General features: G+C 33.4%; 2 protein-coding genes across 2 annotated transcripts; one reads left to right on the top strand and one right to left on the bottom strand.

Moving 5' to 3' along the window:
- Positions 1-2,112: 2,112 nt before the first annotated feature.
- LOC144850986 (50 kDa hatching enzyme-like) lies at positions 2,113-6,264 on the bottom strand. Its single transcript, XM_078708509.1, has 9 exons — positions 6,160-6,264; positions 5,807-5,912; positions 5,119-5,300; positions 4,584-4,779; positions 4,295-4,456; positions 3,684-3,992; positions 3,334-3,458; positions 2,903-3,050; positions 2,113-2,428 (listed from the first exon to the last, which is right to left on the bottom strand). The coding sequence occupies exons 1-9, from the start codon at positions 6,262-6,264 to the stop codon at positions 2,169-2,171; spliced, it is 1,593 nt and encodes a 530-aa protein (XP_078564635.1). The 3' UTR covers positions 2,113-2,168.
- Positions 6,265-6,891: 627 nt separating this feature from the next.
- LOC144850985 (uncharacterized) lies at positions 6,892-8,061 on the top strand. The gene has a single exon (XM_078708507.1). It carries the CDS (start codon positions 6,892-6,894, stop codon positions 8,059-8,061), a length of 1,170 nt encoding a protein of 389 aa, XP_078564633.1.
- The last annotated feature ends 9,533 nt before the right edge of the window (positions 8,062-17,594 follow it).

The following is a 17,594-nucleotide window of genomic DNA, read 5'->3' as shown; positions in this document are numbered from 1 at the left end:
AGCCAAATAGCTAGCTAAAACCTAATATAGCTAGGAGGCCCGAATACTCCGACATTGAATTGAGATTGAACTTCATAACAATACTATTTTTAAAGACATAGGCCTAGGCCTATACCTACGAATACAATTTCTTGTGATTTCAAAAGTCTTCCCCACCAGCACTCGATCTACAACTCAAGTTTCTTCTAAACTTATTATTATAGAGGGCGTAAAGAAGAGTCAATACAAAAACAATAATTTAAAAAAGATACTAGTCACTCACTATAAATCTTTGAGAAAAAAAAGATGAATAAATGTCACTTTCAATATGCCATTTTCTAGTTTTAATAAAGTTATTCACTTCTACAAAATCATTTATAAAAATAAATGGTTAAATTTATCCAGAAACCCGAATTTTGTTCCAGTTGACTATTTTTTCTTCCAATTTCCATTTACAGGTTGAATTTTTATTTTCCATCCAATTTTTGGTCAAAGTGTATGTGACATTCAAATGGAATATTTAACTGAATAAACCATAATCTAACATCACCATTTTAAAACGAAAACTCTCTACTAGAAATCTAGTAATATTTTATAGGCCTCCTATACAGGGCGTCTACACCACAAAAGTAGTAAAAGTAATCGTAGACGTAATCACTATAATATCTGAATGGTCTACACTATCAAACTAGTTTGACAAAAAAAGTGCGACGTGCCCAAATATTTGTAGACAGAGCTTATAGCTCTATCTACACTATCAAACTTTATGTGACTCACAACATGTAATACGGGTATACTATGACGCCAATCACTATCGGGGCACATTCCACTTTTTTCGTCAAACTAGTTTGACAGTGTAGACAGAGCTATAATCTTGGTTCCCACTAACACAACGCAATTAGGACGTAGTAGAGAATATAGATTTGTGGGAACCGATGACGTACGGAGGCGTAATGGTGTCATAGACATCAACCATCAACACTCTGTTTTTGCATACGTCGCAACAGTGATGCGTCATTAGTCAGGATTACATTCACTATGATTTAACATGGTAATGATAATAAAGTCTATATTTAGTTTCAACTTTTTTATTGCCAAAAAAAGAAAATATATATAATATATATAAATATAACAAAAACAAATTACAGCATGGCAATAGGAGGTTAAAAAATAGATTTCTCTAATCGAGTTTAACCCCCTTTACAAATATAAATTACAAAAAATACAGGTGGAATTGAAAAGAAAAACATAAAACGTACATTATTCTATATATTCATCAAATAAACATTTTTTCACTTGATTTATAAACGATTTCCGATAAATAATACTACGAATTTCAACTGAAATATTATTCCATAAATTTGCTCCTTCAAAACTAATCCTAAACTTTCCTAAAGAAATACGAGGTTGAGGTAACGCTAAATTATATTCATTATTAAATCTTGTACTATGAGAGTGTCCAATAGATGAAAAATAATCAGTTAGCCTATGAGGAGTTCGCTTATAAAATATATCTGAAATAAATTTGAGAACATGTAATCTATGTAGTTTATAAATATCTAAAATTTTGAGTTCATATTGGGTGGGCATACTCTACAAACAATAAAGTGAAAACTTACACATCCAACCGATCCGATGTCCATGGTGCCAACTGCTGATAGATCTACAATCCGCCTATTAAAAGATCTAACGAAAGCGAGTGACATCCAAATAAAACCAGTGATCTTTATTGATAAATCATTATAATTTACAGTCACAATATTTATTTTATTATATAATTTTTAGGTAATAAAACATGCCTTTATTTCTACATACAACGGCAGCGTACGTGCAATTTACAATTAAACAGGCCGCGATCAACAAAAGAAGAAAGAAAACCCAATTTTAATGTCTGCTATAAAAATTATTTATTGTATTTAACATCTATATTACAGCAAATCAATACACTCGTCTATAATTGTATTATTTATTGTTTGTCGTTCGTGGTCTTCCACCTTCTATGTACAGTATTATTTATTTTAACAAATTAGGCCTATAGTATATTAATTATTATTTTGCACGTAGGCCTACATGAAAGCTCGGGGATCCAATTGGAAACTTGAAATGTACAACGTAAGTTACTGTGATACAAACTGTGATTGGTCAAATATACTTGATTTACGCTTAATTCCTTGCGTTGCTTCCCAAGCTTAGTTATGACACGCGTTATGTAATAACGTCTCATTCAAATCAAATGGCTGTGGTGTCATTATTTCATAAGTTATTGCATCTATTATATAGAAACTATCATTTTTGAAAACATAACCGATTGGTGGCTGTTGACCACTGATAATGTTGATTGCAGAAATACCCGATTGTAAATCTTCGGGAAAATTCGGAAACACTTCGGCAATCGGTAATATGGAAATTAGTGAAGTAGGTTTGCTTCTGTATTTGTACACCTGGTTTCCTGTTAGACAAAAAAAAATGAATGTTTAAAGTTCCATTCCCTACGTTTTTTAGATCTAATTTAAGGTCACAAACTACATTTAATGTAAACATAAATACTATATGGTTTTATTGAGATAACTTTTTTCGTCTTTAAATTGTAAAAAAATGTGAAAAGGCGATTCTATAATAATTTTAGCAGCCCGCTATAAATCCCAAAATGCATTGCGCGCAGAGCTCAAAAGATCTGCAGTTGTCATGAGGTAAGTTATGACTGACTAATGACAGTCATCTAGATACGCGTCTGAGTGTATGAAGTACCTTTAGTAACTCGAGACAGCTGGCCAGAACCGGGTAATAAATGGATATAGCGAATTAAAGTACAATGACGTCTGTAGAAGTACACGGACAAATTTGGAACGATAACAAACGAGTTCTGCTGTATTATAACCATCATACTTTGCTCTAGAATGGAAATATAATCCATCGTACTTACCTTTAAAGAAATAGTAAAACCCATCAGTTGTTGCCATAGCTGCATCAACATTACACACACCAGGAGAACTTTCAAGTTCCCGCCAAAATCGTGACAGAGGTGATTGCCACTCAAACTGTAGGTTTTGATACCGATAAAACGTACAATTCTACATTAAAAAAATATATATTTTCACCAGCTCAATAATCAATACTTAAGTAAGAAATCGTTCGCATTTTTAACAATTTGTTTCGTTAAAGTCACGTACTATGTTGTTGCTGTTTTTATGCTTGTCTTAAAATTGTATACAAAGAAATATTAATTTAAAGTAATCGAATTTATTCCTCTACTAACATCATTACAAGATCAATGCTTTGAGGTTCATTTTCACGTTTTGCAAATATATTACTTTGTGTACTATATACATTTTTTTACTTGTTTGAACTGATTACCTTTATAAAGTAAGTTCGGGAACCAATAGGAAGTGCCGCATCTATATTGTTTGGTAATAAGGGGAAAATATCCCGGATGCGTCTTGGTGTTCCAGAGTTTGTGTTAAGTTCATAAACATATCCACCTAAAAATATAGATCATTTTTAGATTTAAAAAGTTATTATGTCATGATAAGAACGAATATATTCTGGTTTGTTCTGCGGAATAATAGCACTTCTTTAAACTCACAGTTTGTAAACTGCAAAGGTTTGCCAATTAGACGGCGTTACGCGGAAATTTGCTACGAATTTTTTCGTATTTGCAAACTAAAGTTTGCTATTGTGGGGAATAATCTACTACTACCACCAACCTCTAAATCCATATGTTGTTTGTAAAAAAGTGCTAACTGCAGCGTCCATTTGCCCTAAACACTTTGGACGAACCAGTGTTTTAGACGTCGTAGTTGTTCCTGGTCGTGTCGTTGTTTCCGGCGTTGTTTCTGCTGCACGTGGTGTTGTTGCCGTTGTTGTTGTACGTGTTTTCGGGCGTGTTGTTTCTGACCGTGTCGTTGTTACTGACGTTTCTGAACGTGGGGGTGTTGTACGTGTTGTTTCTGGCCGTGTTGTTACTTGCCTTGTTGGTCGTGTGACCAACCCTGGTGAACGTGTTGCTGCCCTATCTTGAATATGAATAACAGTTAAAAGGTGACTGACATTTTTTTCGCAGAGAAAGAATGATTATTTGAAATTAATCGCGCTTATTTGAGGAGATACGTTTTAATAGTAGGCCTAGTAAGAAATTTCGTCAATGCATGTTTTAAAATTCACTTTAATTTACGAAATAATCATTTCTATTTTGAAAATCTTGGTTATTGTTATGATCATAACTTAAAGTATGCTAAAAATAGGAACATTTCAATACCATATTACATAATATTATATATTATTATTTTATAGTGACAATATTTAAAGCATTTTCTACCTCCATAAAGATGATGAATTCTTTCAATATCATCGGTTCCTAACTGGAAATTTGGATCATAACCATTGTAAAATGGATACATCAACGCATTCCTGTCATCTGAATGGAATAGTCCAAGAGAATGACCAAACTCATGAGCAGCAACAGCGACTAAGTTGAATCCTGAAGAAAGGTTACATAAATGAAAGTTTCATGCTACGTTTTCATTACATTCTATTGGACAACATTCTTCGTGATAGAGAGCTTCACTGTCTTTGGGCTAACTATAATACTCTACAAAAAAGCTTACCAAAATTAGAAGAAACAGTCCAGATTTTGTCATCGTTAAAACGTACGTCTCCGCCGTCTTGTGGCAAAGACGCGTACGCAATGACCTCACCACTTCCATCAAAATAAATGTTGTTTAGTGATGGCTCGAAATCAATACTAAAATCAGCACCTTGTTCTGCTCGCTGAAATGTTAGCAAACTCACTTCCGCCCAAACCTACACATATAGACATTAAAATAGACATTAAAACGAGTGTAATTGTACCATTACTTCATATTAAAAATACTAGAAAAACACATTTCTAGTGCACTGGAATTCATCGCTTTATATCATACTATTGCAATCGGGTTTTTTTCTACCAAACATTATTACTGCTGCTGCTTATTGTTTATTGTTTGCGTCTACGTCCCTCTCTCTGACTTGCGCAGATCATAACATTACCAGATTGTGCCCGATCCAGTGCTGTATCTACGATACGAATATTTGTAAATGTGGTGACTGGTTAGGTTATGTATGCTGTATTACAGAATTCTCATCAAAATGACTCAAACCTACCCCTAATGCACTTTCAATTGCTTGTTCAATCTGGGCCTCACTCAAGTAGTGAGTATAATTGTTGATACTGTATGTGATGTGTCTCTTTTGCCAACCGGTTGAAGTTGTTGACAATGGCAAGAAATCGGCTACTCCACACCTTGGCGCATTCATTACAGCAATTGTTTCACTATTTACTTCACCTTTACATTAATAAATAAAATCATATGTTTATGGTTATAGGCCTATATCATATCTAGGCCTATAACATAAACTCATCACCAAGATTAATTCATTCCTTCCTAACATAAAACCATTTATACACACAATTTGTAAAGGTAGAATTATGTATTTTTATTATGAGTGAAATGACCAAGAGCGAGTCAGTTGCCGAGAGTTTAAGACAGAACCTCAATCGCTCGGCGGTAGAACAAGTGTTCTCGGAAAAGACTATAAACTGAGGCCAGCGTACACACAATGCACGTGTGCAATCTAAAGAACCTAGTACTTCTTTCGAGACGATTGGGTTGGGGTGTAATTCACACATCACTGTTATGTCACACATAGCCACTACTTTAAACAGGCCTTTTAGTAGGCCTCCGAGTTGCAAAATCTTCACTTGTTGAAGGCGGCAAGAAGAAGACCACTGGTCCGTGACATGATAAGTGGTTGAATCTAAATTCAAAGACCAATAAATAATTTAGCCTACCTGTTACTTGTATGTTAGCAAATCGCTGTAATGCTTCTAAGGCACTGGTAAAGTTTGTATTTTCCGCACCATCCAGATCGAGGTATCCATACTTATCAAGATAAACCTATACAAGAAAACGTTGAATGATTTATGGTGCCATAATTAAACAGTTTGTGGTAAATTGTTTTAAATTTAAACAATTTAAATTGGAATAAGCTGCATAATCTTGCAAACCACTACGATGAATGATGAGGAGGAACAAGTTATCAATTACAATAATGTACCAACTTGTGATAATTTAAAATTACTAAACTAGTTTAAATTAAAAAATATTATTCAGGTAATGAATTCTAAATTGTTTGATAACTTACTATCGCATCAAAATTGTCAAATGGAATAGGTTGAGCAAAAGAAACTTGCAAAGTAAGATACAACACGATGAGGCACACAAACACTCTTTCTACGAACCACACCATTCTTGTGCTTCCAATAATTTAAATGAACCTCACATTGTCTTATATATCGTACATGCGTCACTAACACTTAATTCAGAGAAATATTTAACATATCACATTATGGTAGTTATTCATCAACCATAGTGTACACCATTATTATGTGATACTTGCTAATTGTTTTATTATTGTGCCTAGGATTCTAAACTTTTGATTGATTCTGTTTCATTCGGATTTAAACTTGTTTGATGTAGGCCTATATAATGGAGAAACGGCCTTTTAAAAGCCGTATGGAACTCTGGCATTAGAGGACGTGTTTGGAAAATCATAGATCTATTGTATAAAAACATTCAAGGGCATGTCAAATTTGGAGATATATATACAGAGGCATTCAGTATTGAACAAGGTGTGAAACAAGGGTGTGTCCTTTCACCGGTGTTGTTCTGCATATTTATAAATGAGTTTACAAAACTTCTGAGATCCCATGATATCGGTGTAAGAATTAATGATATTTGGTTAGGGGGGTTGTTTTGGGCTGATGATGTTGTCTTGATTGCAGACAATGAACACGAAATGAAAAATATGTTATATCTCGCGGACCAATTTTCACAAGTTTGGAAATTGAAATTTAATTATGAAAAGTCCAATGTCATGGTTATTGGCAAGCGTACTGATAAAACTAAAATTTGGAAATTAGGTAACCATGGTATTTCAGAAGTAGATCACTATAAATATTTGGGCGTATATATATCTCGTAACCTTAATGATCACTTCCATATTGATAATGTAATTAAGAAAGGGAATCGCCTTATTGCGTATATAAAATCTATTATTGACAATTGTAATAACTTAAATCGAGTATATTATGGTAATATCTTGTGGAAAGCAATCGCTCTTCCTTCAATTAACTATGCATGTTCTGTGTGGTGCGGTAGTAGTTGCGATACCGATAAACTTGAACGGTTGCAACTTCAAATGGCCCGATGCATTTTGAAAGCATCTCGTAATACTCCACGAACAGCATTATACGGTGATCTTGGCTGGATACCTATATCAGACTTACAAAATAATTTCAGAATTAATTTCATAGATCGAGTTTTAAAGATGGAAAAAAGTCGATGGCCGAGGTTATTACTTGATTCTTTAATTGCCTTCAATTGTGATTTTAATGACTTCAATTATAAGATTCTAAGCTGTATAGAAAATATATTTAAGAAAGGTAACGCCAATGATATATTTGATTGTATTCGTAACTCCAAAGATATTTCCAATACATTCTGGCCGTCTGCAGTCAAACAAGCCCTTAGTGAAGCTTCAATTCAAAATTGGAGTGAAGAAGTAACCAGTAAGTCTTCACTTAGTGATTATATTACATTAAAAACAATTCCTAATCTTGAGAATTACTTGTTAGATAATACGGACTTTGAGGGGGTAAATCTTAAGTTTAAATTACGATCAAATACTCTCCCGCTTGAAGGTAGAATATGTAATTGGACACCAGAATGTAATGGTTTGTGTAAACTTTGTAGTGATAATTGTAAAGAAAATATCAGACACTTTTTATTTGAATGTCCTGCGTTTAATGAGATAAGGACCGATGAAAATACAAGGTTAAAGTTACAACTGCAATCATTTGATTATAATGAAATTTGGGAGTTATTCATTAATGGGAACTCTGATGTTAAATTACAACTTACTCTGGGAAGTGATAATTATCTCTTCAGCAAGGAAGTTATGAATATTCTTGATAGGTTTTGTAAAGCATATGTTAAAAGATTATGGAAAAAGCGCTCTCAATTAATTAATAAAGAAAATAGATAAATTAAGAGGCGTCTGGTTCTGTATTGCAGTGTCATTTTGTAATTAGGTTTAGTTTTGTAGATAACTAATTATTTAAAAGTGTCTGTTAATTGTTTTCGTCATAATAATTCTTTTACTTTTGCCTAGTTATATTTGTATAAACAGTTACTGTAAATACAATAGTATGCATATTAACAGTTATGATCTAAGTGGTTGTATAAACAATACTGGTTCTAATCTAATTTCCTGTTTGTTAACAATGGTTATTATATTTTTCATATTGTAATTATGGAGGAAAAAATGTTGTTGTTGTCATGTTGTACGTAAGGTGGGTGGGGGGGGGGGGGGTGCTAAGGGTGGGGGTTGGTGTGAGGTTGATTAGTGATTGGTTTTGTAGATTAAGAGTAATCTTGTACTGTATTTAAATTATATGTTGTACTTGTTATTTTTGGAGAAGGGGAGGGAGGGGAATGAATGGGTTTTATTACATGTTACCGTATGTAGTTTAAGTAAGATTACCTATGTTTTTCTGTCTATTTTGTGCTTTCTTCTTATATATTTTTTGTTGGACGCACCTTCAAAATGTGAAGTGTGCCACTGTTACAAAAGTGAAGTTCCGAAATAAATTATTAAAAAAAAAAAATTATTAATTATTAATAATCTACTAATCTTCAGTCAGCTTAACATTAGTATAGACCTCAAGTTAGAGAATTAAGTTGATCATTATTTTATTTAGCGGTCAATTTAAAAGAAATAGAGTTAGCGAGGTATTGTCCAAGGATTAAAAGTGGATTAACTATGACGTATGTATTTAAAATGTCAATAGGGGTCTGGTAAGACACTTTCATTCATGATGTTTTCCAAGGCCCGGATCTTTTAAACAATAAGTCGTCTTTAAATACCATGAAAGGCGCCCAGTGGTCTATGGTATGATATGAAGAATTCTCGAGTTCGAATCTCGATTGTGTCCGTTTTTTCTCATTCTCAGATCAGATATTAACTCTTCTTTACTGTTTGTAAATCAATTTATCAATGGCCGCTTTAGAATTTCTCTATAATGTTTTGATTTACCTTTTTAAATACAAATATAATTAGTACTTATTGATAACAAAAAAAACAAATGGCTATGAAATGTAGTAAACACGATGACAGTATTGTTAACCACGAATGAATAACAGGATTATTATTATTATTATTATTATTATTTTATTACAAAACATAAAAAGAATGTTCTAAAATATATAACAATTCATACGACAGCTATAACATTCTAACAATCTAACAATGTCTTTAATTTCAGTAAATAATCAATTCAATTGGAAATTGCTACACATCGTACGATAAACATATTTTCTATATTATAAAGTGCATTGAACACAGTACTAATGATTAGTTACTGCAATTCGCAAGTTTATGAATGGCGTTAGTAATGGGTGGAGTTTAATGCAATATCCTTATTTATTCACGTCAATACAATCTTTCGCCGTGAATGACAGCCTAAAACTAATGTTAATTAAAAGCAAAAAGTAAAAGCTAAAAAACAAAACATACTATAAAAATAAAGAACTTAAACACATAAACTAATTAGCTCTTATTTAAGAATCTATTCACAATGTTTATACTACAGGAGGCATACATTTTGAAGGTATAAACTCATTCCATTCATTGTCCCCTAAGTATAGGAAATACTTATTTTTATTAGTTCTGTATTAAAAGAAATATTGTTTACAGTTTGCGAAAAGATAATCAATTTAAAGATAAGGCGGTATACTATAAAATTATTAAGTTAAAATACCAATATTGGCTAACACGATATGTACGGTATCATGTCTAGCGAGATATCGTCATACCATTATATGTGATATAAAGTCTCCCAACACGATACCGTACAATAATTGGCAGCTTAAAGAACATTCAATCTATACTGTACACTTTAATTATGACATATGTTACGTAATAATGTGTCATTCAGGTAAAACGGTGTTGAAATCAAGATTTCAGTGCTTGTCGCATCCATTATATAAAATTTGTCATTTTTGAAAACGTAACCGGTTGTTGAAGGATTTCCATTATTTGTATTAATGATGCTGATTGCATCAATGCCAGATTGCAAATCTTCGGGAAAACTTGGAAACGTAGTGGTAATCGATGATACTGAAAGTAGGGAAACACTCGAGTACTTGTATACTTGGTTTCCTGTTTAGAAAAACACAAAATGTGTGATGAGTGAGTTTTATTTTTAAACTACAATGATGCCGACTATGGGCAGCCATTAATAGTAAACATTTTAAACAAAGAATGTCAATATTTATTTTCCTTTGTAGTTTTGTTTTTGTTCTTTTTTTTTAATTGTTACTATTATGGCCCTAATGGCCGCCCATATAGCCGACTGATTCAAATTCCAAGTGACCTCAAAGTCAAGACGTATACGCCAAATACTCTATTCTCAAAAGCTCAAAAGATCTGCAGTTGTCATGAGGTAAGTTATGACTGACTAATGACAGTCATCTAGATACGCGTCTGAGTGTATGAAGTACCTTTAGTAACTCGAGACAGCTGGCCAGAACCGGGTAATAAATGGATATAGCGAATTAAAGTACAATGACGTCTGTAGAAGTACACGGACAAATTTGGAACGATAACAAACGAGTTCTGCTGTATTATAACCATCATACTTTGCTCTAGAATGGAAATATAATCCATCGTACTTACCTTTAAAGAAATAGTAAAACCCATCAGTTGTTGCCATAGCTGCATCAACATTACACACACCAGGAGAACTTTCAAGTTCCCGCCAAAATCGTGACAGAGGTGATTGCCACTCAAACTGTAGGTTTTGATACCGATAAAACGTACAATTCTACATTAAAAAAATATATATTTTCACCAGCTCAATAATCAATACTTAAGTAAGAAATCGTTCGCATTCTTAACAATTTGTTTCGTTAAAGTCACGTACTATGTTGTTGCTGTTTTTATGCTTGTCTTAAAATTGTATACAAAGAAATATTAATTTAAAGTAATCGAATTTATTCCTCTATTAACATCATTACAAGATCAATGCTTTGAGGTTCATTTTCACGTTTTGCAAATATATTACTTTGTGTACTATATACATTTTTTTACTTGTTTGAACTGATTACCTTTATAAAGTAAGTTCGGGAACCAATAGGAAGTGCCGCATCTATATTGTTTGGTAATAAGGGGAAAATATCCCGGATGCGTCTTGGTGTTCCAGAGTTTGTGTTAAGTTCATAAACATATCCACCTAAAAATATAGATCATTTTTAGATTTAAAAAGTTATTATGTCATGATAAGAACGAATATATTCTGGTTTGTTCTGCGGAATAAAAGCACTTCTTTAAACTCACAGTTTGTAAACTGCAAAGGTTTGCCAATTAGACGGCGTTACGCGGAAATTTGCTACGAATTTTTTCGTATTTGCAAACTAAAGTTTGCTATTGTGGGGAATAATCTACTACTACCACCAACCTCTAAATCCATATGTTGTTTGTAAAAAAGTGCTAACTGCAGCGTCCATTTGCCCTAAACACTTTGGACGAACCAGTGTTTTAGACGTCGTAGTTGTTCCTGGTCGTGTCGTTGTTTCCGGCGTTGTTTCTGCTGCACGTGGTGTTGTTGCCGTTGTTGTTGTACGTGTTTTCGGGCGTGTTGTTTCTGACCGTGTCGTTGTTACTGACGTTTCTGAACGTGGGGGTGTTGTACGTGTTGTTTCTGGCCGTGTTGTTACTTGCCTTGTTGGTCGTGTGACCAACCCTGGTGAACGTGTTGCTGCCCTATCTTGAATATGAATAACAGTTAAAAGGTGACTGACATTTTTTTCGCAGAGAAAGAATGATTATTTGAAATTAATCGCGCTTATTTGAGGAGATACGTTTTAATAGTAGGCCTAGTAAGAAATTTCGTCAATGCATGTTTTAAAATTCACTTTAATTTACGAAATAATCATTTCTATTTTGAAAATCTTGGTTATTGTTATGATCATAACTTAAAGTATGCTAAAAATAGGAACATTTCAATACCATATTACATAATATTATATATTATTATTTTATAGTGACAATATTTAAAGCATTTTCTACCTCCATAAAGATGATGAATTCTTTCAATATCATCGGTTCCTAACTGGAAATTTGGATCATAACCATTGTAAAATGGATACATCAACGCATTCCTGTCATCTGAATGGAATAGTCCAAGAGAATGACCAAACTCATGAGCAGCAACAGCGACTAAGTTGAATCCTGAAGAAAGGTTACATAAATGAAAGTTTCATGCTACGTTTTCATTACATTCTATTGGACAACATTCTTCGTGATAGAGAGCTTCACTGTCTTTGGGCTAACTATAATACTCTACAAAAAAGCTTACCAAAATTAGAAGAAACAGTCCAGATTTTGTCATCGTTAAAACGTACGTCTCCGCCGTCTTGTGGCAAAGACGCGTACGCAATGACCTCACCACTTCCATCAAAATAAATGTTGTTTAGTGATGGCTCGAAATCAATACTAAAATCAGCACCTTGTTCTGCTCGCTGAAATGTTAGCAAACTCACTTCCGCCCAAACCTACACATATAGACATTAAAATAGACATTAAAACGAGTGTAATTGTACCATTACTTCATATTAAAAATACTAGAAAAACACATTTCTAGTGCACTGGAATTCATCGCTTTATATCATACTATTGCAATCGGGATTTTTTCTACCAAACATTATTACTGCTGCTGCTTATTGTTTATTGTTTGCGTCTACGTCCCTCTCTCTGACTTGCGCAAATCATAACATTACCAGATTGTGCCCGATCCAGTGCTGTATCTACGATACGAATATTTGTAAATGTGGTGACTGGTTAGGTTATGTATGCTGTATTACAGAATTCTCATCAAAATGACTCAAACCTACCCCTAATGCACTTTCAATTGCTTGTTCAATCTGGGCCTCACTCAAGTAGTGAGTATAATTGTTGATACTGTATGTGATGTGTCTCTTTTGCCAACCGGTTGAAGTTGTTGACAATGGCAAGAAATCGGCTACTCCACACCTTGGCGCATTCATTACAGCAATTGTTTCACTATTTACTTCACCTTTACATTAATAAATAAAATCATATGTTTATGGTTATAGGCCTATATCATATCTAGGCCTATAACATAAACTCATCACCAAGATTAATTCATTCCTTCCTAACATAAAACCATTTATACACACAATTTGTAAAGGTAGAATTATGTATTTTTATTATGAGTGAAATGACCAAGAGCGAGTCAGTTGCCGAGAGTTTAAGACAGAACCTCAATCGCTCGGTGGTAGAACAAGTGTTCTCGGAAAAGACTATAAACTGAGGCCAGCGTACACACAATGCACGTGTGCAATCTAAAGAACCTAGTACTTCTTTCGAGACGATTGGGTTTGGGTGTAATTCACACATCACTGTTATGTCACACATAGCCACTACTTTAAACAGGCCTTTTAGTAGGCCTCCGAGTTGCAAAATCTTCACTTGTTGAAGGCGGCAAGAAGAAGACCACTGGTCCGTGACATGATAAGTGGTTGAATCTAAATTCAAAGACCAATAAATAATTTAGCCTACCTGTTACTTGTATGTTAGCAAATCGCTGTAATGCTTCTAAGGCACTGGTAAAGTTTGTATTTTCCGCACCATCCAGATCGAGGTATCCATACTTATCAAGATAAACCTATACAAGAAAACGTTGAATGATTTATGGTGCCATAATTAAACAGTTTGTGGTAAATTGTTTTAAATTTAAACAATTTAAATTGGAATAAGCTGCATAATCTTGCAAACCACTACGATGAATGATGAGGAGGAACAAGTTATCAATTACAATAATGTACCAACTTGTGATAATTTAAAATTACTAAACTAGTTTAAATTAAAAAATATTATTCAGGTAATGAATTCTAAATTGTTTGATAACTTACTATCGCATCAAAATTGTCAAATGGAATAGGTTGAGCAAAAGAAACTTGCAAAGTAAGATACAACACGATGAGGCACACAAACACTCTTTCTACGAACCACACCATTCTTGTGCTTCTAATAATTTAAATGAACCTCACATTGTCTTATATATCGTACATGCGTCACTAACACTTAATTATTCATCAACCATAGTGTACACCATTATTATGTGATACTTGCTAATTGTTTTATTATTGTGCCTAGGATTCTAAACTTTTGATTGATTCTGTTTCATTCGGATTTAAACTTGTTTGATGTAGGCCTATATAATCTACTAATCTTCAGTCAGCTTAACATTGGTATAGACCTCAAGTTAGAGAATTAAGTTGATCATTATTTTATTTAGCGGTCAATTTAAAAGAAATAGAGTTAGCGAGGTATTGTCCAAGGATTAAAAGTGGATTAACTATGACGTATGTATTTAAAATGTCAATAGGGGTCTGGTAAGACACTTTCATTCATGATGTTTTCCAAGGCCCGGATCTTTTAAACAATAAGTCGTCTTTAAATACCATGAAAGGCGCCCAGTGGTCTATGGTATGATATGAAGAATTCTCGAGTTCGAATCTCGATTGTGTCCGTTTTTTCTCATTCTCAGATCAGATATTAACTCTTCTTTACTGTTTGTAAATCAATTTATCAATGGCCGCTTTAGAATTTCTCTATAATGTTTTGATTTACCTTTTTAAATACAAATATAATTAGTACTTATTGATAACAAAAAAAACAAATGGCTATGAAATGTAGTAAACACGATGACAGTATTGTTAACCACGAATGAATAACAGGATTATTATTATTATTATTATTATTATTATTTTATTACAAAACATAAAAAGAATGTTCTAAAATATATAACAATTCATACGACAGCTATAACATTCTAACAATCTAACAATGTCTTTAATTTCAGTAAATAATCAATTCAATTTGAAATTGCTACACATCGTACGATAAACATATTTTCTATATTATAAAGTGCATTGAACACAGTACTAATGATTAGTTACTGCAATTCGCAAGTTTATGAATGGCGTTAGTAATGGGTTGAGTTTAATGCAATATCCTTATTTATTCACGTCAATACAATCTTTCGCCGTGAATGACAGCCTAAAACTAATGTTAATTAAAAGCAAAAAGTAAAAGCTAAAAAACAAAACATACTATAAAAATAAAGAACTTAAACACATAAACTAATTAGCTCTTATTTAAGAATCTATTCACAATGTTTATACTACAGGAGGCATACATTTTGAAGGTATAAACTCATTCCATTCATTGTCCCCTAAGTATAGGAAATACTTATTTTTATTAGTTCTGTATTAAAAGAAATATTGTTTACAGTTTGCGAAAAGATAATCAATTTAAAGATAAGGCGGTATACTATAAAATTATTAAGTTAAAATACCAATATTGGCTAACACGATATGTACGGTATCATGTCTAGCGAGATATCGTCATACCATTATATGTGATATAAAGTCTCCCAACACGATACCGTACAATAATTGGCAGCTTAAAGAACATTCAATCTATACTGTACACTTTAATTATGACATATGTTACGTAATAATGTGTCATTCAGGTAAAACGGTGTTGAAATCAAGATTTCAGTGCTTGTCGCATCCATTATATAAAATTTGTCATTTTTGAAAACGTAACCGGTTGTTGAAGGATTTCCATTATTTGTATTAATGATGCTGATTGCATCAATGCCAGATTGCAAATCTTCGGGAAAACTTGGAAACGTAGTGGTAATCGATGATACTGAAAGTAGGGAATCACCCGAGTACTTGTATACCTGGTTTCCTGTTTAGAAAAACACAAAATGTGTGATGAGTGAGTTTTATTTTTAAACTACAATGATGCCGACTATGGGCAGCCATTAATAGTAAACATTTTAAACAAAGAATGTCAATATTTATTTTCCTTTGTAGTTTTGTTTTTGTTTTTTGACATTGTTCTTTTTTTTTAATTGTTACTATTATGGCCCTAATGGCCGCCCATATAGCCGACTGATTCAAATTCCAAGTGACCTCAAAGTCAAGACGTATACGCCAAATACTCTATTCTCAATTGGAGTGAATGCTGCATTGTCAGGTATATAAATAATGTTCCGCAGGTCCATGATTTGTTTGAACGAATTATAAAAAAAGAATATAGGCCTATAAATGATAGTTAGTTTTATTCTTCTTACCTTTGAAGAAATAGTAAAGCCCATTGGCAACAAAAGCTGCATTAATATTACACGAAGAAAAGCTTTGAAGCGCCGGCCAAAACCGTGCCAAGTCATCTTGAAACTCATACCGTAAATTATTGTACCGATAAAATGTGCAGTCCTAAAATTGAGAAAGTAACAATTTAAAGAAACACTCTCATATCACTAGTTATATGCCTATGCTAAATTCTGAAAATGTATCAATACTGTTAGTGGCGGTAATTATCGCTGTTGGTGATTACAAATAAAAGACAGAAAGTCACAGGTTTCCTTTTGAAACGTTGAAAAACGACATTATCACAGCAAATATATTTAAAAAGAAGAAAGAGTCTAGTCTAATAGTCAGTTTTTACCTGTTCAGTTCAGATGCGGAAAAAAGTATCTTTTTACCTTAATAAAGTATGTTCGGGAATCAATAGGAAATGCCGTATCTATATTATCTGGTAATGTCGGGTAAAGGTCTCGAATGAGTCTTGGTGTTTCAGAGTTTGTATTTAGTTCATAAACATATTCACCTAAAATATAAATAAATAGTTATTTACAGTCTTTGTGAATTGTGATGAGAATATAAATACGTAAGGCCTATCGTGTATACGTACGTAATACCAGCATCGATAATTGAGGGGAATAGAAAGTAGGCCTACTCCTGCATTCTAGTATGTCTAACAGATGCCCGAGAGGATAACCATTTTTAGTTGGGCCGGCCTAAACAAACAACAGAGAGCCTTATATGGTCCAAAAAAAAAAATACAGGGATAATACAATACATCAACGGGGGAAATCTTTAGTTTGAAAAAGGCTATTTTCAGCAGGTAAGGAAATCAGAAAACCTCACCACTGTAAAAGCTACCCCATGTCCTGGCTACGGGTTAGGCGTTTACGTTTAAACTGAATGGAGTTTTTTCTTTTTTTCTTATATAATATAGGCCTACTACGTAAGTAATTACAGCACCAATGTAACTATACGGTAACTGGTATACCTTTAAATCCGTATGTTGTATGTGGTGTACTAACTACGGCATCGAAGCGACCTGAACATCCAGGAAGAACAGGTGATGATGGTAACGTTGTTGTTGCAGGACGTGTTCCCGGGCGTGTAGTTGTTGCAGGACGTGTCTCCGGGCGTGTAGTTGTTGGGGGACGTGTTTCCGGGCGTGTCGTTGTTTGTGGACGTCTTTCTTTCTGAGTCGTTGCTGGATGAGTTGTTGTTGCTACCTTATCTTTAGATAACAAAGAAAAAAGTTAAACGGGTGCTTTTTATTTTTGTTTTTCCAAACGGTGAGGTGGTACATTACGATTTTATCTTTGTATCAAGAAGTTAATATGT

This window comes from Antedon bifida, chromosome 8 (genome assembly GCF_963402885.1).
Source record: "Antedon bifida chromosome 8, ecAntBifi1.1, whole genome shotgun sequence".
NCBI classification, from domain to species: Eukaryota; Metazoa; Echinodermata; class Crinoidea; order Comatulida; family Antedonidae; genus Antedon; species Antedon bifida.
This window is presented reverse-complemented; position numbering and strand designations above follow the sequence as displayed.